General features: G+C 40.5%; 1 protein-coding gene across 2 annotated transcripts in view; it reads right to left on the reverse strand.

Moving 5' to 3' along the window:
- Kiz (kizuna centrosomal protein) overlaps window positions 1–25,401 on the reverse strand; it is a 105,235-nt gene that overhangs the window by 72,072 nt on the left and 7,762 nt on the right. Inside the window, exons 2-4 of one of the 2 annotated variants that reach the window (XM_023720147.1) lie at window positions 24,250–24,312; window positions 21,390–21,552; window positions 13,082–13,174 (exon numbers count right to left, since the gene is read on the reverse strand). In XM_023720147.1, coding sequence (XP_023575915.1) covers window positions 13,082–13,174; window positions 21,390–21,552; window positions 24,250–24,312 — 319 coding nt within the window. The remainder of the gene's footprint in view (window positions 1–13,081; window positions 13,175–21,389; window positions 21,553–24,249; window positions 24,313–25,401) is intronic. The other variant, XM_023720148.1, reaches the window with a different exon arrangement.

Below are 25,401 nucleotides of genomic sequence, written 5' to 3' on the forward strand. Positions count from 1 at the left end.
AAAGTCAAAATGGATTAAAGATCTAAACATTAAAACAGAAACACTAAATCTCCTGGAAGAGAAAGTAGGAGAAACTCTTGAAGACACAGGGGTAGACAAAGAGTTAATGAACAAAAATCAAATCATATGGGAAACACTTGAAAGAATTAAGAACTGGGACCTGCTCTTATTGAGAAGTTTTTGCACGTCAAAAGAAATTACCAACGAAGTGAAAAAACAACCCACAAATTTGGAAAAAATCATGACAGATAAGTACTCAGACAAAGGTCTGCTCTCTAGAATTTATAAAGAACTAAAAAACACTAGGGCCCCAAAACTTAAAGACCCAGTCCAGAAACGGGCATCCGAGATGGACACACACTTCTCAGAGGATGAAATTAAAGAAGTGAATAAATATATGAAAAAATACTCCACATCACTAGCCATCAGTGAAATGCAAATTTTTTTTTTTTTTTTTTTTTTTTTTTTCGAATGCCTTCAAGGCATGACTGGCTGGCTTGTGTTGTGGGGATCGAACCACAGCAATCTGAGTCTGACTGCTTTGTTGAAGCAGCCACTTAAAGAACTGAGCTAAGGGGCAGGCCCCCCAGTGAAATGCAAATTAAAACAACACTGAGATATCATCTCACTCCAGAAAGAATGGCTATCATAAAGAAATCAACCAACAACAAATGTTGGAGAGGCTGTGGGGAAAAAGGAACCCTTCTCCCCTGCTGGTGGGAATGTAGACTGGTGCAACCATTATGGAAATCAGTGTGGAGACTCCTTAGAAAACTTGGACTGGAAATCCCATTTAATGCAGCTATTCCTCTACTGGGAATTTTCCTGGAGGATCTGAAAACATCATATCATAGGGATATATGTGTACTATGTTTATAGCAGCACAGTTTGTGATAGCCAAATCTTGGAAACAACCAAGATGCCCATCACCTGAGGAATGGATAAAAAAGATGTGGTATTTTTATACAAGGGAGTATTACTCAGCTATAATGAATGATAAACTCAAAGCCTTTACATTGAAGTGGATGCCACTTGAAGATATACTCATAAGTGAAATAAACCAGACACACATGTGTAAATATCGTATAGTTTCCCTAGTATAAGAACTCAAAAGAAGAAATACAAATAGAAAGGTACAATACAACTAAAAGGAAAGCAAGAACTTGAGGACAATGAAAAGAGAGCAAAGAGAAGAGCTAGGAAACATGACAGTGGCAAGTCATACAGTTATATGTAGAAGATGGGCAAGGCAATGATCCTGAGAATCTTCAGAAGATTTTTAAATCTAGCAGTTAACTGGAATGATTCTCACCCTGACTGACTATATATACAGACACCTGTGAACTAAGCAACTAAACTGAAGATGGCAATTTATAATAGTAGGTTCATGCTTGGAGTGCCTGTCATTCTGGTCTTCTGAATATGGGCTGCTTGTCATGACATGCCAGTTGCTGCTGTGCTGTCTCCTAGGAAGATGATTGTTCAAAAAGAAGGGGGTGGTGAATGAAGGCAGGAGAAAGGAAAAGGAATGTTGTGGGACTCTCCTGCTACAACGTTGTATATGGTTAGATTTCTGGACTTATGTGTAAACATAAGAATTATATAATTCTTTATGACTATTTTTAAAATATATTTTAAGTTTTAAATGTTTTTTCATCATATTCTGTAGGGACTTAAAGTTCAACATATCAATACTTGATGAAAAATACCTGTTCCCTGTTACGCCTAAGATGTTTGATACTCAGACAGATAGTGAGGTTAAGCTTAACAGCCTAGGTTGTATGGTAATAACAATAAGCTTCTCTTCTGGAGGGTTAACAACCTAAGTTTGCAGACCAAAATTAGAGAAAAAAGAGGGCCACAAGGAAAGCAAACATTTTGGCCCTAGCTTTCCAAGGTCAATTAAGACTCAGGACATATGAGAACTTGTACTGTAACTCAGTAGTGTTCCAAATTTTCTGATCAAGGAAATTATAGGGCCAAAGAGGAAAGTGATCGATGATGTAGAGTGTGCCTTAGGAGAGTCACATGGAGGGAAAACATTCTCTCCGGCTTTCACAGAGAGCACATTGGCCAAGCAATGGCCCTAACTCATCCATATGGCTGACACTGCCCAAGGATCTACAATCTGAGGTACAGGATCTCAGGATAAATCCTGAGGGGATTTGATTGACCTTATCAGATCCCAAAGTTACATTTCTTGTTATATAGGTCTTGCTTTACCTTGGTCTTAACCATCCAACAGAAAAGTATAAAAACGAAGTATAAGAAGTAAAGCCATGCTGTTATGTTCAGGTGCAGGGGACTGAGGTCAACAATTTCTGACACCGCCAGTCAAGAGGAAGACCCAATACTATTATGCACTACTGGACTCTTTTACAATATTTTGCTGAGTTAACACACCTATAATATTCAAATGATGGAACTAAATAAAAAAGGGGATACAGATGAATGTCCATTTTGTATCTGTGTATTCAAAATGGTTAGGATAGATATATAGTTACATTCTTTTAATGAATAGAGGGATTTGTCATAGTAGTGTTTGTAAATAGGATATCATGTCTGCATCTTGTACAGCAAATAACTACTGGGAAGAGCGTATGCAATGTGTTAATTATTGAAACTGTCATACCAATTTGATTCGAAACTGTCTCATTGCTATTTGTCTCTCAATGAAATTATATAAAAAAATAAAAAATAAACCAAAGCAAAATTAAAAAGCTGTGAGTTGTGAGAGTTCTCCACTGAGTTCAGATTTAATGAAGAAGTTTATCAAAAAATAAAGAAAATAGCAAAAAAAAAGGGGGGGGCATACAAATGACTATTAGAGGTTTCAAAATTATTCCTAACATTTCATATACTATACTTCCAATAACCACCTTCAGGATGGCATTAAAATATACTACAACCTCCACAAAATACTCATAACTTATGGCCAAACTATAAATCACATCAGTTTCAACAAAATAATTTCAAATAATTTTGCTTTATTGCTTTTTTGAGACAGTCTTATTATGTAGTCCAGGCCAGCCTTAAACTTATTGTGTATTTTGTAGTATGGGGTAGCCTCATGCCTCATCCTCCCAAGTGCTAGGATTACAGGTGTGCATCACCAATTTAAATTTATGGCCAAGAGTAAACATGATCTTTCACTGAGAAAGATAGAGAGATTGAGACAGAAGCAAAGGGCTTGGTTCAGTGGCTTGATCAAGGACATATAGCATGAAGCAGAACCAGAAATAACAAGCCTGAAGCCTTCAAAGGGGACAAAACCACCTCCACAGGTCTGAACAGTTATCTCAGATAGATGCATGGGATAGGAGAGAGATGTATTTTTATCCCTCCCCTGCAGATGGAAAGTGAGGCCCATACTGAAAGAGAGAAAATGCTACACAACACAAAAACAGAATTAAGGTCTTGCTCCACCAACATACTGTCTCTTCTGTTTCTGAAATACAAGAAACAACTTTGAAGTCCGCAAATGATCAAGAGAGAACAATGGAAAAGGATCCATGAAAACTCCATGCTCCTGAAAATATTAAGAATGACTTCTCAGAGTTTTGAAAACTCATCAGGCTTATGGTAACCAGGGAATACTTATTCAGGGAAAGTAACTGACTCTAGGCCAAAACAGTGGGCTTCATGGTGTAGGAACCTACCTTCTTCTCAACCTCCTCCTTAGGTCTGCAGGACCCTGAAGACTTGTGCTCACGGTGAAAACCAGCAGCTCAGCAGCCACAGGAGTGGGAGAACAGAATCCCATTAAAGACCTATTTCTAGAGAACGGCCATCATGTGACCTCACAGTTCCCTGGGAGACCTTGCACAGTGACTATTTATTTGACCTGGCATTGAGTTTACCTAGAGTAAATGTTAGCTGTTTTCCCTGGGGAATTTGTTGGAAATAATAAAGAGTAATTGTTTAGTAAGCAGGTTGCTTAAGGTAGGAGGTAACTTGGGATAAATAACAGCTAGCGAAAGATTTAAAGGGAAGTTGAGGGGGGTCTGAAAGCCCCAGTGCATTCCTGGGACTGTCGGCAGCTCCTACATGCTCTGCTGGGCTGAGCTCAGGAATGGTGGGAGAAGTACTGAGCTCTAGCTCTGCAGAGGAGGAAGGGAGGACTAAGGAGGAGCTGTGAACTGTGTGGATGAGTCCCAGGGGAAAGCCTCAGCCACGACTGAGAACTCTACTTGAGGACATGTAAAGAAAGCTCTGCGTCACAAGCAGCCTGAAAGGGAGCAAATATCTGTCAGAGAAGAGATGTGTACACTCAGGTCAGCTTACAAAGCACACAGTTCATCTTACACATTTTAAGATCTTCACATTTAGAAGGTTCCCACAAAGACCAGTGCCTAAGCACTGCAAGTCCATCACCTTGTATGAGCTGTGGCCCTGGGTGGAGGCCTAGGCTCAATTGGAAAAGCACTGCTGATGACCAGTGGTGGCTTGGTGAGCAGAACACAGTGACCCAAGATGAGTGTGGGTACCAGGAACATCCTCACTCACTCAGCTGTGCCAGGGCACAGGCCGATACTGTAAGCATTAATCGTCCTTGTCTATCTGCACTGTGCTGCTGCTATGCAAGCTGATTCCACAAGCAGCTGTAGATTTAGAGTACATGCCCAAGCTTCTTGCTTTCACCAGCTATCAGTAACACTCTGGAGCTAACAGAGCCCATACTTGGGTATCTGGAGACTGGTGCTGTCTACACAGGTGGTGATGCTGCTAGATCCCATGATCCTCCTTCCCATGCAGAGTCCTTGGGGCCAATGCCATGTCCTCCTAGGATGCAAAGCTGCTGAGCTCACCACACAAATGGACAATAGTTTTCCCAGGCAGACAGGAAGGACTGATATGTCTTAGCCCAGCATTATCATATGCAGTGATCACACAAGTGGCCAGTGCTATTTCCAGACAGAGTCCATGCCAATCATGGTAGTTCTCAGATGGACCCTGGGGCTGGAAACACTTGGGTTTTATTCCCTTTTCTTGGGTGCATCTGCAAAGGCAGGCTGTAAACAGAGGTGTTATATGTTGAGAGACTCAGCCTCAAGAGCATCTGGAGTTAGCAGTTTTTAGGCATTCCTAATCATTTAGCAAGAGTGCAAACGGCTTGCTTATGACACAGGAGCCTGGTGATGTTTCAAGACGGAGGTGCTTATGCTAAGGCACTGGTAACCTTATGTTGTGTTCACTGTACAATAACATCCTGTAACTCAATGATGTCCCAATTTTTCTGATCAAGGAGATTATGGGGCCAAAGAGGAAAGTGACTGACAATGTAGAACGTGCCTAAGGAGAGTCACATGGAGAGAAAACATTCTCTCAGGCTTTCACAGAGAGCAAATTGGTCAAGCAATGGCCATGACTCATCCACATGGCTGACACTGACAAAGGGTCTACAATCTGAGGTACAAGGTCTCAGGATAAATTCTGAGGGGATTTGAACGACCTTATCAGATCCAAAAGCTACAAGTCATGTTACATAGATCTTGCTTTATCTTAGTCTTAACCATCCAGCAGAAAAGTATAAAAATGAAGTATATAAAGTAAAGCCAAATTAATATGCTGAGCTGTAAAAGGCTCAAGTCAACAACTTCTGACATTGCCAGTCCCACAGATAACCCACTATTATTATGGACTACTGGACTATATTAGATTATTTTGCTGAATTCATGTAGCTACAATATTTAAATGGCAATGGAATACCTATCTCTGACAAAACTAAACAAAAAAGGGGGATATAAATAAAGAACCATTTTGTATCTGTATATACAAAATAGGATATATATATATATATATATATATATATATATATATATAGCTTTCTCTTAATTCAATGAGAAGAAAAATTTGAACTCATAGTATTTGGACAGGATATCATGTCTGCATCTTGTACTATGAATAACCACTATGAAGACAACAATATGCAATGTATTAATTACTGAAACTGTGCTAGTAATTGGTTTTGAAACTGTCTCATTATTATTTGTTTCTCAATAAAACTAATAAAAAAGTTATGTTGTGTTCAGACACATAACATCCTGTTTGGTCATTAACTGATCATTGAATCAACTGCACAGAAACTTTAGTGACCACATATGGAAAAGAATATGGACTTTACATAATGAGTAATGAGTTCATAAAGTCACCAAATAACCAAGACAAACAGCAGCAACAAACTCAGTGAGGGGAGAATTTGATCATAGGGTTCCACATTTTATTCCTTAAAATGTGTAAATTTCAACAAAAATTATGAAAAATTATGAGAAACTATGAGAAGGAAAAATAGAGCAGTCAAGAGAAACTGTGCATGGGAAACCCCAGGTACTAAACATGGTAGACAAAGAACTAAGGGAAACTGCATCTGAGAAGCTAACATAAAGTACAGAAATAATATCCATATTCAGTCCATCAATAAAGACATAGGAGCTGGGGTGGGGCTCAGTGGTAGAGGCCTGCCTGGTATGCATGAGGCCCAGGGCTCCATCCCCAGCACTGTAAGAAATTAAAGAACAGGAGACAGAAATTATTTAAAAAGAAAATAGAGCCAGCATGCTTTGGCAGCACATAGACATCTCTTGTTTAACAGCCAAGTTAAATTTCTTCAACTGGGTCATTAAATGAGTTGGGTCACCAAATGAAGAACTGTATACACTGTACATTACAATATTCAGAACAAGGTAATGGTTTAAGGGAACTCCAACTTGATGGTTTTGGTTTTATTTGTATAACTCTTACACGTGGTACTGTGATGCATAAGAGAACAAAAAAACTATAGTTCTGTACAGTGCAATTAGCAAAAATTACAACACTGCATAAAAAAGATATGCTGTACCAAAAAAGACATTGTAGCTCTATAAACAAGATGTACAGAACTGTGTGTGTGCGCACACACACACACACACACACACACACAGAGGTCACAAGTCCAAGCAGCAGGCAGTAAGTCTGAATAATTGTTAAATAAGTAAGTTCTTAAACAGGGAATATCTGTACAGAAATGACCCCCTGGTATAGGGTCTCACTACACAGATCAGATCAGACTCCTAGTGATCCTCCTGTTTTCAGCCTCCCCAGCTCTGGGAATACAGGCATGTGCTACCATGCCTGGACTCAGAGCTCCCCAGGGGAGGGGCAGGCATGGCATATTGGACTGAGGATCGAACCCTGGTCCCTGCACTTGCCAAAGCAGGTGCTTAATCCACTGAGCTATCTTGCTGGCACCAAATCATGGTTTTCAAAATGAAGAAACTCAACAAGTATCTAAGTTTTTCTGGTAGGTTTCTTTTTTTTTTCTTTTCTTTTTGAGACAAAGTCTCACTATGTAGTTCAGACTGGCCTTGAACCCATTATAGAACCCAAGCTGGCCTTGAACTCACAGTATCCTCCTGCTTCAACCTCCTCCCCAGTGCTGGGATTACAGGCATGCACCACCACTCCCTGGTGACAAGTCTTTTTTATTTTTTATTATTATTATTATTATTATTATTTTTGGCAGAACCGGGGATTGAACTCAGGCCCTTGCGCTTGCGCTTACCAGGGAAGCGTTTATTCTACTGAGCCATCTCCCTGGCCCCGACAAGTCTTTTTTAAGCATAATACAATTCATTGTAGCCTGGATCTATTCCACAATCTCCATATGGCAACTCAGAGATCTAGCTTTATCCCTCTGATTTCCCTAATCACAAAATAAATGTGCAGAACTACATGGGAAGGAAAGAATGCTGATTCCACTCTCTAAAATTCAGGAATATTTGAGAAAGGAGATAAACAACTCAGACTTTACTACAATAAAAAGAGTAGCCTCATCCCCAGGCTGGATCTTTCTTCCTGGAACACATTAACCACCAGGTCATTTATTCCTCAAATTTAAAAAACTGCATCAATGTTATTAAATCATAGAAGGAAGGTGCAGTGTAAAGCACAAATTATTCTTTGGTGTTTATCTCACTTCCTCTCTCTCCCCATCTTGAGGTGGCAAGGCTAACTGCACATAACCTTCAAACCTTTCTCCCAACTCACACAAACCTAATTCCTAGAGTCAGAGGTTTGGGCACGTATGTAAATGTGAAAGCATACCTTATATGGTCCTCTGCACTCTGCTCTCCTCTCCTACAAAAACCCCAGGGCCCTTGGCTGATACCCTGGACTCCCCTCAATATACACAGAGCGCTTGAACCCAAGACTGTACCCTGCCCTCTCCCAGGCCAGCTCCTCCTTCCTTGCTAATCCTAGGGATTTCCCATGTTTTGCTAGTAAAGACAATGCTCAATAGACAAACAAGATTTCTGCATTGTGAACTAAAGCATTTATTCCTATGGAATAGATGACCAAAAGTAGACTGCTAAGACAAAGCGTATGTGAACATTAATTAAGATGGTCATTGCCAGAGTTTTTCTCAGGCTGTGTAAGGAATGCTTTTTTTCTAATAAGTCAGGATTTCATGGAATATACACATATGAAATTTGAAAATCTTCTAAAGAACAAGAAATCAATATTTGTTCTGTGGAGCTTCTCTAATCCCTTGTACTATCAAAAAGAGGAAAGAAGCAGTGTTTCTCACAAAATCTATCTCCTTGAAAAATGGACTTCTATCCTTTGCCTTCTTGCCCAGTCTCTCTTCTTTCCCCTCACCCCATGGCAAGGCATGGTCCTGTATCTATGAATCTTAGTTCTTCCTTTGTGAAGGCCTTCAGCACGTAATTCCATCATCCAGGGGAGCAAAGAAGGATGGTTGCCTAACCTATGTACCCACTAAAAGTGAGCTTTAAAAATACTGTTCTCCTTTCATTCTTGACTTCATCCCATCTCTCTCATGGGATGCTAAATTTCTAATTCCTCCAAGGTCTATCTACAACTATTTTCCAAAATACATTATTTGATTTGGTAACTTAAACATAGTACGAGTTCATAAATATTAGCATTGCAGACCAAAATAATTTTTTTAAAAAAAGGAGAAAGCAAAAATATAGAAAATAAAATAAGACTCCAGACCAGTCTCCTGGGATCCAAACCTTTATTCTACCACTTATCAGATGTGTGTCCTGGGGACAAGCCATATAACTTACCTCAGCACTCTTTCCCTAATGTGTAAAATGAATATAAAAATAGTTGCTATTCTATAAGAATTGTAATGGATGTGGTGCGCATGCATGCTACAACAGGCTATATGGTAGGACAGAGAACTCGACATGACAGCCCACCTTCTCTTCCTCCACTTGCTGTTTCTGTCCAGTGCAGTGGAGAGGGCTGGGGCCAGACCTGGACCTATCATGCTGCACAAGCCCAGGGCCTCCATGAGCTCCTGTGTCTCAGATGGCTGGCATGAAGCCACCTGAAAGCAGAGTTGGGTGCAATCACAGATGGCTGAGATACAGGGGAAGGACCTTCCTGTCCTTCCCGAGGGCAGGTCTCCTCTGAGGCCTGTTCTGCAATCTTCCAAGGTTCCCACGGGCTTAAGTATCAGGTGTTCAATGCTTCTCTCTCATGGGATGCTTTTATTTGTTTTTGTCACTTTCCTCACTCTCACACTCACACCTTAGTTGTGCTTCCCCGGGCTACCTCCCAACCAAGTGAGAGCATGTGCTCAAATCCTTGTTCTGGAATCCACTTCTGAGAGAATGCATCTAAGTCGTCTGTTTTTAAGCAGGGCACCAGTGTTAGCAACTCCTTCTCCCTAAGTGATAATGACCTCCATCAGGTTTCTGCTACACAAAGTCTGCCCTTTTGCCCTTAGAGAGGACCTAGGCCTACTTGGCTGCCCTGGTCCGGCAAGTACTGCTCAGATTTTGAGAGCAACAGCTGGCAAGTGTGCAGGTGTCACTACCTGTTGTCGCCACTAAGTAATGAGAGTACTGGAAGCAGGGCAGGAGGGTTACAGCAGGGGAGATGATACTGCTCCAGCAGCCTCCAGTCCTGTGATGAGGTCTCCTGGCCTCCCTGGTTCTCAGTTCTGACAGTGTGCTGGCCTAGGCCCTTCTGCTTTTAGTGGAACAGAGTTTACAATATAGTTCAAAAAAACTTCACAGCCCCCATGGGAACATGTATAGTCTCACCCATAAGTGCCTAGTACATATGTTTTGGTGTGTTTGACATGTTCTCTAGTCATTGCTTATACAACACAAATAAGCAACCAGAAGGACATTTCTACAAATGGAATCAAGGTTCACACCAAAATAAAAATGGCAATAGCTAATACAGGGAAAGCATTATGACAGTAAAGCTTGTGAGGATTCAAACAGGGCCTGAATTGTATCTTCTTTTTCTTGTTGTTTTTGTTTTTTTGCTAAATAAGAGTTGAAATAAGCTGAGGGAGCGAGCAGACTAGTCTTCTACCCTTTGAAAGAACACAATCCTGCATGCCTGCACAGAGTGGGTGGCTTAATGCAGAACTGAGTCAGGGTTTTACATGAAAAGACAAACACTACCTACCTGATGACTTCTCTTGACATCTAAATTACTATGTAGGGTACATCCACACTGCCAGGACCCTCTGTACAACCACTTTTTAAAGCTCTCTTTCGATGATTTAGAATTCTCAGAACGGCTGGAGCTTTTCCCTTCCCCTGGTGTTTCCCTCCACAACAGCTCCCTGGCACAGGAACTATGGAACAACTCCTGTGCACCTGCCCCCACATCTCAGCTTCATGTACCCTTCCCAGTCCACCCTGAGTCACACTGCCAGCCTCACCACCTGCAGCACCTGCCCTGGACCCAACTGCTCTGCATGCAAGTCCTTCCCCTGCTTACCACATATGCCCAAGTGGTAATCCTAGGAGGAGGCTGCTCTTCCTAGACTAAGCATGCACTCCAGGTACCAGGTCTCAGGATGCTCTTGTTCAAAGTCATTTCTACCATGTACCCAACAAAGTTCTTTTGATTTCTGCCAGATGGCATCTGTACTTTGGGCTTTCCAGCTCCTGTTCCTCTAGCCATTACATCGCCTGTCTACACAGCCCTAGCAGCCTCAGCCTACTACTCCTCCAATGCCTCCTCCAATGATGCCTGGTCACCCACTCGTGGTGGAGGAAGTGGTCCCAGCCGTCCCCATGCAGCCACACCTGTCTGTAACCATCTCAAATCACACACTCTCCTGTGCTCTAGCAAGAACAGTGCTTCCTTAGAAGCACCTTGAGAGCAAGAATTGAGACATTCACAGAGGGGCTTATTGTAGCTTCTCAAACAGAGCAGCTGCTCAACAACTACATCCTGAATTAGGAAAGTCCCTGGAAGCAAACAACTCAGGGTGCAAATGAATGAATGGGGCTGGCTGAGGATGAGGTACTCAGATTTCTGATAACAAAGAGAACTCATGAGATATGGAACTTCTGGGGAGTTAGTCTTAAAATAAGGATTAAGTCATGATTTTGCTATAATATATTTATCTTTTAATTAACTGAGTATCAATGGAAAAGATACTAGTTTCTCAAAATGTTACCTAATTAATTCTCACATGGAGTCAACAGTCAAAGCTTTTGAGAAGATGACACCTTTTAGAATAAGGGAAAACACTTCTATCTTAATTATTAAGTGAAACATTTTAAGGAGTTGTCAGCAGTATGTCTTGTCTCTGTTTAAATACGACTTAAAAGAACACTTCATAACTATATGCAAGGTGAGGAATCAGTAGTGCAAATAGAAAAAAAAGTCTCCCGTCTTACTTAAGTACCATTGATACCACCATACTAAGAATGTGTCTATCAGGAGCGGTACAGAAAGAACAAACTGGTTTATAGATTAAAGACATGTCAATTATTTCATGACCAGATGTCAAACAGAAAAATTGAATGGTTTAGAAGTCTATCACATTATACCACATTGGGCCTCCATCTAATGGTATACAGATCATTTATCATTAAAGGCCTTTTTATATAGGTCAAGGTTGCCGGGGCATGGTGTTTTGTATCTTACAGTTTAAAGAATGCCCTAAATTCTAGCTTTTTTAACTTTCTAATCTATGAGAAAGAAAACTAAAACTTCCTATAAACTCAGATTAATGCCTGCTAATGCACGGAAGAAAGAAAAACTAAAACCTTCCTCCTACTATAAAAACAAAATAGTGTGGCCTCTGTTTCTTTTCTGATAAGAGTCTTAAATACCAAACAGTTAACTGCATAATAACATTTACTGGCAGCCAGGCAGCCTGCTTAGCAGATATATAAAGCAGGTAAAAGGAGAAAAAGTTAATTTCTTGGCTGAATGATTCCATCGGTAGCTATAGGGCAAACCTGAAAGTCTTTTAGTAAAGTAGCAGTTGATTCTTCTATCAATCTGTAGCACACACACTCTTCCAAGGAAAGCATTAAATATGAAAATCATATCCCGTTATCATCAGTTCCCAGCTTTCAGCCCAGTAAGCTTTTCTTAATGAATGCTGCAGCCTAAGGAACAAGCACGCTGCTGGCTTTTCTGAATAATGGAGTGATGCGACCATTTCTGCTTATTACAATATCGACCGGCTGAGGGGGTTTCACACATAGTCACAAGTGACTACTCTTGCCAGCATGCTCCAAGTTATTACAAGATGTTTTTAGACATTTCATCTAAAAGAGCTTTACTGCTTTTAGTGAAGAAAACATCTATGGTCTTGAACAGAATCATTTATATGGAGATAGGTGGGAGGATTAGAAGCCTGCATTACAGCAGATACACAGCAGAATTTATTTAAGTATTCCTTGCCAGTCTTTTTGTCTATTGCTTAGATATGCAATCTTTCTTTTCCACTTTCTCTGTGAAAAGGTTAAAATGTACAAAATTAAACACAGTAAGGAAAGAAGTCAAATGTCACATTTTGTTTACTTTTCTTTTAAAACATTCTCAAAGAAAGACAAAAAGTAGCTACAAAGCATTATTTAGAAAAACTAAGTAACACTGAGATTTTCCTTTGGAATCTAAATTTAACCCCAAAGTGACTGCCTTTCTGCAAATTTAATTAGATATTAAGGCAATGCTCTATAAGCAAAAATCTTTAATCACGTAAGTTTTAATCAAACAACCTTTATAATAAGGTGATTTCTTTAAAATATGAACATTCTAGAAATCACCTACAAACAGAAAGTTTATTATTTTAATTTATTACCTTTTCTTTGCCTTCATCTTTCAGTTCACCTTTCATTCCCAGGCTATCTTTTGAGAGTAGCTGGATCTTCTTAATTTGAGTCTCATATTCAATCTACATGTAAACAAAGTTTGATTCTGTGATAAATTTCACTACAACTAGAAAACGTACATATCTTATAGGATTTACAGCATGAAAGGAAAAATGAAGCAAAAAGTGAAAGCTGATGTCAAGAAATTCAGCTTACCTTACACAATTTCATGAAGCAACATGACAAATGTGAAATTCTATAAGCATTAGTTATACTATTAAATAAAACATGGTTTGATGGATTTCTTTTAGGGTTTTGTCTATTTAGAGAATAAAAGCTTGTTATAGACATGCACATACATTCTACAGCTTAAGAATTATAAAGTTATTGTGAAAATAGTTATTTGAATAAGAAAGTAAATCATGATTTTCCCTAAAAAGTTTATCCTAAACAAAGAAAAAAGTCAATCCTACTGACTTTTTATTTATTCACTATCTTTGTAACATAATCTTTCTAATAGTCACATTATAGTAATAATACTTTGAGAGTATTATTACCCAGATCATCAATTTAAAGCAACTCCATTTTCTAGGAATAAAAATATTCTGTAGAGAGTCATCAGTACTATAAAAATCCAGTTTATTGTGGTACTAAAAATTATATAAAGATGTCTGAATCATCACCCCACTATAATTGATGAAAGTGTTTCAATCATAAAATGATCTTTTTCTTAGATGCAAGGCACAAAAAGCACTTTAATGCAGTACATTAGTAGTAACTCTTAAAAATTCACTGATTGTGGTCCATCACAGAGAAGTACAATATTAAAACATTTTCTAAATTAGGCAGTTATGCACTGCAACTAGATATACACCTACAGGATCATTAGCTCAGGGAGTTGTTTCCTTAGCTTTCGACTTGAATATGACATAGGCTGGGGTTTGTATTTACACACACACAAAATGCAGACAGCAATAACCAAAACTGAAGTGTTTCCATCATAATATTTTAAAAGATGTTATATGCTGCCCCATATTTTAATAACAGGAATTCATTTTTCCTGTAGCAAAATGCTATTAACATGATGGAGAGCAATAATGATCTAAAATAGATGAAGTTTTAAAGGTCATGATACAAATAATAAAATAGAGAAGATGAAGATAAGGCAATTATGAAAACACAATTTACATCTCTCTGTTCTATATCTGTATCTTTGAATTTGGAAATATTTAGTTTTTAATTCTGAGAGCTTTAAGCAGGCATACTTTATAGATGCCATGAGAAATCACCTTTAAAAAGCAACAGATGAATATAATCTATAATTAGAAGTTAAACAAAAATTCTTTTTCACTGTGACTACAAATGTTTTCTTTCACTTTTTGAGGTCAGCAGGCACTGTCCCTGATCTTGTCACTGTGGGGTCATTTCAGAGCAGTACATTCCAAAGAATGCACTTCCAGAAAAACATGGGAGTTTTACTCAGTTCATTTTCTGGAGGCAAAATGGAAGTGATAACTGCATGACATCTTTCTGAAGAATAGTAAGAAAGGTATCCTCAAGATCTCAAGTTCTCAATATGTGTGAAAAAGTTACCCAACTATAGGTCTCTGTTCCAAAATTACTGATACAAAGAAAAGCTGTACCTTGTATTTTGAAATCAGAATGGTACTCTTATTTATTATTATTACTATTATTATTATTATTAATTTATTTATTTTTTGTAGAGCCAGGGCTTGAACTCAGGCCCTTGTACTTACCAGGCAAGTGCTTATTCTACTGAGCTATTTCTCTGGCCCCAATTTTTTATTTTTTTTTTCAGAATGGTACTTTTATAAATCGATATTGATATAAAATAACTCTACACCACCTAGGATGACAGACTGACACCTAAAAGGGCTTTGTTCTTTCTTCTCATTTTTACTATGACACTTGGTTATTACTTATCAAATCCACCTCTGAAGGTGGGTCAACAGGGGCTTTCAGCTGTGCTTCACAGCACCTGAGGCTTCCTAGTCCCACTTCAAGGATTTAGTTACTTTTAAAAGAAAAAACTCTGTAAAATACTGTATAGGTGACTCTTTCCAAGACCTTCCCTGCTAGAAATATATAACTCAATGTCAGGGTACATGCCATCTTTACATCTCCATCTCCAATGGCTGGTCTTTCCCATGTTGTTCTTGACTTCTCCCATCAGGCCTCAATGCTTCCTGTTTCCGTATCAGGGGTTTGAATGCATCCTTTTATGCTGGTGCAGACTCCCACCCCCATTTTCTTCAGCCATGTGGCCTTGACGTCTCACAGTCAGACTTGCTGCTTCAGGCACTATGTAACTCATGCCCAGTAGTATGGTGTGGTACAGAGCTACTCTACAACAATCCCCTCACCCTCTGCTCTAGGTGGGAAATCTAGTCTTGGGTGATAAACCGAGGGCACTGAGTCCAAGCACCTGGTAACTTGTTCTGTTACTATTTCCTTCATGGCACTGGTCTGATGCTGTGAGACCAAGCTGAAGAGACTGTCCCCTACGCTTGTGCACTACACACATGTGCATTCTTTCAGCTGACTCAGTGAGTTCTGTTAATGAGTCTTGGCATGGGAAGGGGAGCCACAGGTACCTGTAGATGCCTCGGGTCTCTTGCACCCTGCCTGCATTCTGTCATGCTTGCTTCCTTGGTGTCCTCATGCCATACCCTCACTGTCCCTCTTGTCCTGGTGCTGTCGTCCTGACCATTTTGCCTTTTTTCTATCCAAGTTTCCTTCTTTTCTTGGTGTTAGGATTGCACAGCAAACTCTCTTGTTACAGAACGGGAACACTGAAATGAACACTAGGATGATCAGCTGGCCTTGCCTCTTCATACTATAGTTGAAGAAATGGGTGTATGCTCACATAAACTGTCTGATTTGACTCTTAGGTGAATATAAGACATGAAACTCAGGTTCACAGTTTTCTGTTTTTCTCTTCCACTATTTTTTCCAGTATTTGCACTTTCTCCTACATGATGAACTTTAACTAAAAGTATGGAGGTTTATTTATTCAATTAATATGTATTAATGAATAATGCACTCAGGTTGATAAAAATGGACTTTGCTACAGATTTCGTCTTTGGGTAGCCTGAAGGTCATGCTCTGCCCACAGTGTCTGTCAAAATGCTTACTAGGAATGTGCGTGAAAGTTCAAAATATTTGTTCTCAAATCTTGTTCTCTTTTGGTGTATATATAGCCTAATGGCCACATTTCTAGGGACAATCAATCTTTAAATAATGACATTATAACTTCAGAATACCTGTTATTAAACCCAAATGCTTCCTGCACAGGTATAACGTAGGGTAGTGGTGGGAAACCTAAGGCACACATGCCACAGTGGGTTATCACTGAAAGCTCTAATAGATTTACTATTACTGACATACGCTATAATCAATACCACATTAGTTCTCATATCATTGTTCATGGTCCATAAGAGACAAGACAAAAAAATATGGAAGAACTGTCAGTTGGGGAGCCCCCATCAGTGCTGCCTGAGTGCTTACTGTGTGCCATATTGCGAGTACCAAAATTGAAAGACAAGGAGCTCACAGTGAAGAGGGAAGACAGACATGCAAACAATTCCAACCCCATGCAAAAAGTGCTTCCCATGATAACATAACACAGACCTAAAGCAGGGCATGGAGGGGACTGCTGGAGGGAGCTAGGGAGAAGACAATGCAGAGCTCTGGAGGAGATGCAGACTGCTTAGCACGTTTAATGTGCTGTGGGTGCATGTGAGTGGAGCAAGGGAGTGTGTATGGGGAGTGTACCTGTGCAAGAGAGGAAGATATGGAACAGAGTGGGAAGATAACAAGTGTAAGAGGCAGGAGTTGAGCGTAGGCAAAGGCAGGAAAGCAGGAATAGGGAAGGGGGAAGAAATGGGAAAGAGAGATGGAGATGGAGAGAGCGAGTGGGTAGGGCAGGACAGAGAGATGAGCGGAGCAAACGGGCATGTCGGTGTGCACATGTGAGTGCATGTGTGTGAGGGATGTGTTTATACAGTTAGGACTGAGAACAGGTATAGAACAGCATCCAGCCTTTGTTATGGAAAGTGTGGGCCAGCACTTCTAGCCAAGATATAACCAGGGGCAAGTTGCCCAGAGTAGGGACCCTGTGCCAGGCACTGCTGCTGTTGGAGCTACGCAGGTGCTGGGGAAGCTCTACACTTGTTCCGGAGCACTCTGTGTGCTCTGAGTTCCACTACAAAGGTCTCTGTGCCTAAGACTCCTCAGAACCACGGAGCTCCGCTGGCTATAAGGGGCCTGGTTAACCCTGCCACCTGTGCCTCTGCCCACCAATTCTCCATCTATGCCAGGCAGTGCCCAGAATACACAGCCCAGATGCTCCCAACCACATGACAGTTTCCCTGTGCAATGAAGCAGAAGCAGACAACTGCAGAAGATGGCTTGGTGATACAGGCTGTGCCTGTCTCCACTTTGCCTCCACATCTAGCCTCCTGATGTTCCTTCTTCTCCCAGCTGAGTACCTTCTCAGGTGCTGCTTTGGGGAGAACCCAATCTGTCTGAGAGAAGACAAAGGGATTCTGGAAAAATGTTCTAGCTGAGGACCAGGTGGGGCGGGGACCTCTCTAGATAGCAGCCTCTCTAGGAGCAGAGCGAGAGGGGCCCACTTTGACAATGAGTTTATCAGATTCTTCATCAATACTGACAAGAGGCAATATGGCCCTCCAGCCCCAATACTATAGTTTCAAAACTATGTAACACACTAATAGCCTTAAGAGCCCTGAGCATTATCTTTGGTCTCCAAGAAACAGAATGACTAGCATAATCAGTTGAAACTGTTTTAGCTTTGATACTACCTTAAAAGATGTCAACGGTACATGCATAATAACGTGGGTCCAGCACATCTCCCTAGAGGGAGACAGTTACTCAGTATAATTTGCACAGAATCCCACTTCTCCCACACTGCCTCACTTGCATTTATCTTCTTGCCTCCCACCCATCTGCAGGTCACATGAGGGAGCTGCATTCTAGCTGAGGGAAACAGCCCTGCCATCACAGAAGTACAAGCAGCACCCCATGGGCACCTCTGTTCTGAGATTTGCATGGGGTTGGGTAACGGAGGAGGCAAAGTTCAGACATCTGAATGGGGAGTACTGGGAAGAGACAGTGGTTCTCACACCTTCAGCCACCACTTGATAGTGGCAAAAGAGGAAGCAGCAAAAAACAAGGAGAAGACAAAAAATAGCAACTTCCTTATGCAGAACTCTGCTGAACCCATGGCATGGCCCACTGGGTTCGGAAGCCATGGTTCTTGTCTTGTGGGCACACAGCAGGCATGGGACTAAAGACTTGACATGGCCATGACAGGACAGTTCTTCATGCAACTCAAGTCTTTCTCACTCAGCTACTAATATGCTCTTCTATGTCATCAGCAGATTGCTTCTGTGAGGTATTTATTACCCAAAATTCTAAAAAGCAACAGGTTTGCAATTGTTGAATCATACATACAGATCAAGCTTTTCATATTTCTGTAAATGCAGTTTGTTATTCTTTCTTTAAAATGATCCCCATGGTGATACTCTTTTGTAGCTCAATATATAAGTCATAATTACACAGAACAAATGCTCTCAATATAAAAGTATTTACGAAAGATGATTTTCTTTTCAAATTCTTTGCTCCCATACTTGGTTTTAGGAAGTCAATAATTACCTAAAGCCTCAATGTGAATGTAAGAGGAAATTTTCTATTAAAAATTCTATGCTTTGCTCACCTCTTTTATTTTCTCTGTGGACTCTGCAAAGTGGTTTATAACACAGTGACAACTGTTCTTGAGCTCAAGGCACTCTACTTAAATATTAGGAGACAGAACTGGAGTGCTGCACCCAAAACTTGCTAGGGCTTGAGCACAGCTAACCCTCAGCTTCTCAATGTCAGCGAGCAACCACAGCTCTGGAGGCAAAAGGCCGATTTCATGTCAGAGACAAGGAGAACAATGCAACCCTAGCCAAGAAGGCTCAGAGAAATGGGTTCACAGCAAAAGTGCTGGAGTCAAGCGAAAGAGATTCCTGCTATGCCTTGTATCCAGATGTCCCCACAAAGCCTCATATACTCATAGTTGGAGTTTGCCAGGGGTAACTGGATCTAGAGCATGTGAATATGGATTAAAAGTATGAGATAACTAAATTATTTCACTGATTGGTCTAGCATAATTCTGGGTGCTGGTAATGGGAAGGCCAAGCCTCGATGTGGACAGCACTCACCAACATGCTTATAGCCTAGAAGGAATATAAAGAGAAAGAGGGGAAAAAAAGAGAAAGAGGGGCCGGCGAGATGGTTCAGTAGAATAAGCGCTTCCCTGGCAAGTGCAAGGGTCTGAGTTCAACCCCCAGTTCTGCCAAAAAAAAAAAAAAAAAGAGAGAGAGAGAGAGAGAGAGAGAAAGTGGGAAGCTGCTTCCTGCTTGCCATCCATGGACTATTTCTCCTCTGTGATGCCCCTCTGTCATTCCATCGTTTCAGAGCCGGGTGACTATGAACTGAAACCTCTACAAAGTGTGAGCTAAATGAACCATTCCTCCTTTAACTGTGGATGCTAGTTATATCGTGTTACCATAAGGAAGTAACTGAGTCAGTCTCTCTCTCTCTCTCTCTCTCTCTCTCTCTCTCTCTCTCTCTCTCTCTCTCTCTCTCTCTCAATTTGGCCATACTCAGCCCACCCTGGTGCTAGGGACCGATCGAGCCGTAGTCCCCTGAGCCTGCCTGATCTTGCAGGCACTTTAGACCACTAAGCTATCTTGCCAGCCAAATGAGACAATTCTCAACAGCTGGGGTGTCACTCAGTGGTACAGCATGTGCTCAGCATGCACAAAGCCCTAGGTTCAATCCCTAGATCCTATATGAAAAGGAGACTCCTTTCTACAAGCCAAGTTTGAAAAACAGAAACAACAAAAATATTATAGCTGATAACACACTGACTAAATAAAAATTAAATCTACTGTGATATAAAAAGAAAGTATAGGCTGGGGATATAGATCAGCAGCACAGTACCTGCCTGGCAAGTGCAAGGTCCTGAGTTCCATTCCTGGTACCAAAAAGAAAAAAAAAAAAAAGAGGAAAGGAGGAAAATGTTCTTTGTTATAGAAGAAAGTCAGGACACAGAGCAAAAAATCACCATTTCACAATCTCTACTGTAAAAATTCAGGTAAGACTCATCAATGGATCATAGAACTACTTGGTAGAACCCTAGTGAGAGACCCAGTAACATCAAACTATCACTCCATGGGTATTTACTAATTAATAGGTGGGGGTACAGTATAACAGAGACATCTAGAAGTCACCACTTTGTAACAAGAGGCTTACTCTGGGGCCCCCTACAGCATGGTTGCTGTGGAGAAGCTGGTAGAAGAAGAATCTCAGCTGTCACAAGGTCCTTCAAAATTAACAGAAGAAAACCACAGTCCTCAGGTGTCATGGCCACATTTTCAGGACTCAACAGCATCTACAGCAGTAGATGGGTTAGCAAAGCTACAAGATAGCTGCATCACTACAAAGTACTCTGGGTGGTGCTGGCTTAACTACTTCTCTGTGTTACTGGAAATATAGGGTGCTACTCCAGTAAATGAGATCTCAGACTCACAAGGGCTACACCTGGCCTCCTCCTGCAAAATCCTAGTGTCACGGGGAATAAAAGGAAGAGTGGGGGGCCAGGGAAATGGCTCGGTAGAATAAGCACTTCCCAGCCTGAGTTCGATCCCCGGTATTGAAGGCAAATGGTCAGGAAGAAGGCTTCACTCCAGGCCCCGACACTTGCCCTCACTTGTGGTAACTAAGTCCTGGTGGGGAATGAGGTACCACTAGTACAGGGGCCTTGAGAGGTAGCTGCTCTGGGCTGCACAGCACAGGCGTGCGAGGATGAACTCCCAGGACTGCTTTTATTTCTCAATGCTCCCAAAAGGTACTGCTGGGCTGGAAGGGAAGAGCTCAGCCACTGACAAAGGACACTGTAAAAAGGAAAGCAGTTTCTAGAGGCAGCTCTACCACTGTTCAAATGTGATCATTCCACCGACAAATACCAGAGGTCAGACGGTGCAACTATGACTGGTTAGTGACCCTGCCTGGGACACAGATTCTCCATTAATTCCTCCACTGTTGTAGAACTGTTAGGAAATGCAATTTCCAGTTCTCTGATCGAATGTGGCTACATGGCGATTCAGGAGAAAGCTTATACTTAGTTATATGCAACCAGCTGAACCTTTATGACTGCCACTCTTTGGAAAATAGGGTTTTAAAAATATAGTATATTCAAGGTGTCACCTTCAGTTCCTGAAGCTTCTCTGTACTTGTAGTTAAGTGTCCGATATGAGCTTCGACATGCTTGAATTGCTTTAAATATTGTTGGTTTCGAGTATGAGCTCTCTTTTCAGATTCACATATTTCCTTCAGGTATTTCTTTAGTTTTATATATTTCAGCTTAACTCTAGGGAAAAAAAATCAGATTTTTTAAACAATGGAGTTAAATTTTGACAAACCTAAGAATTTTCTTTAACAAAATTGTTAATGAGATAATGAAGTCTCACATAGTTTACCAAGAGACTAGAAACAGACAGAGTGAATAGACATTTTCAGAGATAAATTAATTGGCATCAATGAGGTGGCACATGAGGTACATCACGGCAGAACACCCTCAAAAAATGTGTATGCGATCATACTGTAACACTCACATGGTAAAGATTCATATGGATTTATTTCTCAAAATGAAATACGATTTCAGGAGTGGCATCTATGTGGCCACATTAAATTGTATAGCATATTGGCCTTTTTATATTACAGACAAATCTGTAAAATTAGGGCAACAATTTTCAAGGAACTATTGTGCTAGTAATTACATGCTTTGACTGTGGTAACCCATTACATTCTTCCTCTGAACAAGAACTTATGCTGTTTTTTGTTTTGCCCATCTGCATGTTAGACACAAATGACAAAAATGGAGATAAACCTCAAAGAGGTTCTTTTGTACTGAAGCACTTAGCAGTGCTGGTGTCTAGTATCTGCTAGAGTAGGTACCATAGTAACCAAGCCTTCTTCATCCATATTCCTCTTCCCTTCTCCATGCATTAACCTTCAAAGCTGGCCACACGAGCCAGGCAGCCATCCTCCGTCAATTACTCATATGCTCAGCTCTGCAAGTACAGATGCCAGTTGGGTACAGTCAACAGGGATAACAGTCAACTAAGTAAACACAGTGTGGTGAAGGCTGTGCAGGAGATGGAAAGACACTTTCACAAGGCCCAGACAACCCCGCCTAGGGAAAGGGAATTAGGGACCTACCCAGTGCAAATACTGCACAATGATAACAGTTAAGCAAAATTGGGGAAAACAAGAATAAAGAGATAAGGGGAAAACTTCTGGGCAGCAGAAACATGTGCCACAGAATTCAAAGGCAATAAATAAGAATAACAGCAAGGATAGTGATAAAAATACTACTCCTAATAAGTTCTTGATGTTCCTTTGGGTCCGCACTGCTTGAAGGCGCAGTGTGCTGTAACTCACTGCAGAGCTGTGCATAATCATTGTTTCTGAGTGAAGAGACTGCCGAAAGACTACTCGGCTGGGAGCTGCTGAGTCTCAGATGGAACTGAGGTGCTGACCTACATACTTATGTGCTATACTCAAAAGACTGGTTGTGCTTAAGAAACTGAAGTTTCAGGCAACATCAAATTTTAGGGGGAGGATAGAAAGATATGGTAATGATGGAGAACCTGGTGGGCTGTGGTGAGGGACATTTCAAGGACCCTAGTTCATCTCTTGCCACCTTCCTCTGCCAGCCACAGCTGCAGCAGCCTCAGCTTAATTCCCCAGTGTTTCTCATTTTCCCAGGCTGGTCTCTCTTTGTTAGCACAGGAGAATCGAAGCCTGTGTATCAGTAGTTCACTCCACCAGGCCACCTTTACAGTGGATAAGGATGCTCACCAGAGACAGGACAGTTGATTCTGCTACTCTGAAGGTCTGCAGGAGCCAAACCAGGCAGCTTCCATTTCCTTCTTCCCAGCCTTGCTCTCCAACTGCATGACCACCTCTACAAATGAGCCTCCAACTACACAAACCTTAGACTCACACGCTGCCTTCTTGGGAAACCAGGTTAGTTAGCTTGAATTTTAAGGTACAGGAAGCTGCCCAAGCACAGGCTGCATGAAGCCGACAGCCATCCTGGCCCCATCAGCCATGAGCTGGTGAAACAGCAGCTGACAAGGAATCCTCTGACTCGGGCTGCACATCAAGACAGCTGTCTCTTGCCTCTTCTGGAACTGTTAGAACATATGACTTCTACCTTTTACTGGAAACCTTGGAAGCACATGCCTTTTTTTTTCCTTCAGTACCAGGGATCGAACTCAGGACCTTGCACTTGCCAGGCAGGCGCTTTTTTTTTTGGGGGGTAGGACCGGGGATTGAACTCAGGCCCTTGTGCTTGCCAGGGAAATACTTATTCTACTGAGCTATCTCCCCAGTGCCAGGCAGGTGCTTAATACACTCATTTTAAAATAAAGGGTAATTCTGAAGATGAGGTAATGGGTGATTTGGTTTCACAGTATTCTCATCTCTCTCAAGTAGTTTCACTCTCACTCTTAGTGTCCCATGCTCAAAATTTAATGCCATCATAGTCAGAAATTCTTCATATGAATGGTGGAGGTAATGGCATACATTTAGCTTAAGAATGAAGTTTGGTTTTTATAAAACAGAAATTAAAATATTGAAATCTGTTCTTAATATCACTGTAAGTAACCAGGAAAGGATAACATATATACCATACATTATTGTAATTTTAATAACTTTAAAAGTTATTGTCATATATCAATAAAAAATGAGACAATAGGTAACCCTGACTATAACAGTTTGTTCAAAGATCAACTACAGTATTTATATACCTTAATAATTACAGAAATTGCTCTAATTAAAATATGTAAGTAAAACATATTCCTAAAATTATGCCACTAAATAATGAAAAAAAATTTCTTGATAATGATTATATTAAATTACAACAGCCAATTCAAATTACATTATATGTTAGAAATAAGAGAGTGGTAAAAACATTCCAACTACAGAATTAAGAGCATGGCTTAAATTTTGGTTCAAATATGCAAGTTGCTTTGAAAACTGTCAGTACCATACTGCTTACCTGTATATGTCAGACTGATTATACTCATACAGTTTCTTTTCCAGGTCTAGTCTCTTCTTTTCACTGTAATCCAGAAAGAAATATTTCATAAATCATCACATTGATAAGTAATAAGCTGATGATTTTAGGCCATCATCTCTTTCAAAACTCACATCTCTCTCTAACAAATGACTTCTAGATTTATTAGCAAATTCAGTAGCATAGCTGGATACAAAGTCAACACTCAAAAATCAATGGCATTCCTATACACAAACAACAAACTCACTGAGAGAAAAATTAAGGAAACCACAGCCTTTACAATAGCATCCAAAAATGAAATAGGAATCAAGCTAACAAAGGAAGTAAAAATCTGTATATTGAAAATTATAGTACTCTGAAAAAGGAGATTGAAGAGGATATCAAAAAATGGAAAGATATCCTTTGCTTATGGATAGGAAGAACCAATATTGTGAAAATGGCCATATTCCCAAGACATTCCTACGGTATGCTAAATACCATTAGCATACCTCACAGACTTAGTGAAAACATTCCTAAAATTCATTTGGAAACAGAAGAGACCTAGAATAGCAAAAGCAAGCCCTTGCAACAAAGATAAGGCAGCAGGCATTACAATTCCTGACTTGAAATTATACTATAAAGCTATTGTGATAAAATCAGCATGGTACTGGCAAGAATAGACCTGAGGATCAATGGAATAGATAAGAAGATGTAGACACAACTACAAACACACTCAGCCACCTTATTTCTGATAAAGGGGCCAAACATGTTCACTGGAAGAAAGATAGTCTCTTTAACAAATGGTGTGCAAAAACTGGCTTGATATATGTTGAAGACTAAAACTAAACTGATATCTATCACCATGTACTAAACTAAAGTCAAAATGGATCAAAGATCTAAATATTAAAACAGAAGTCTGTTAGAAAAGAAAGTACTTAGAAATCTTTTTTTGTTTTGTTTTGTTTTTTTTCCAGACAGGATCTTATTATGTAGCTCAGGTTGGCCTTAAACTCACAGCAACCCTCCTGCCTCAGCCTCCCAAGCACTAGGATTACAAATATGCACCACAGAAATCCTGAAGACAGAAGAAGAAGAAGAAGAAGAAGAAGAAGAAGAAGAAGAAGAAGAAGAAGAAGAGGAAGAGGAGGAGGAGGA

Source organism: Octodon degus, unplaced genomic scaffold, assembly GCF_000260255.1.
Source record: "Octodon degus isolate 3935 unplaced genomic scaffold, OctDeg1.0 scaffold00073, whole genome shotgun sequence".
Taxonomy (NCBI): domain Eukaryota; kingdom Metazoa; phylum Chordata; class Mammalia; order Rodentia; family Octodontidae; genus Octodon; species Octodon degus.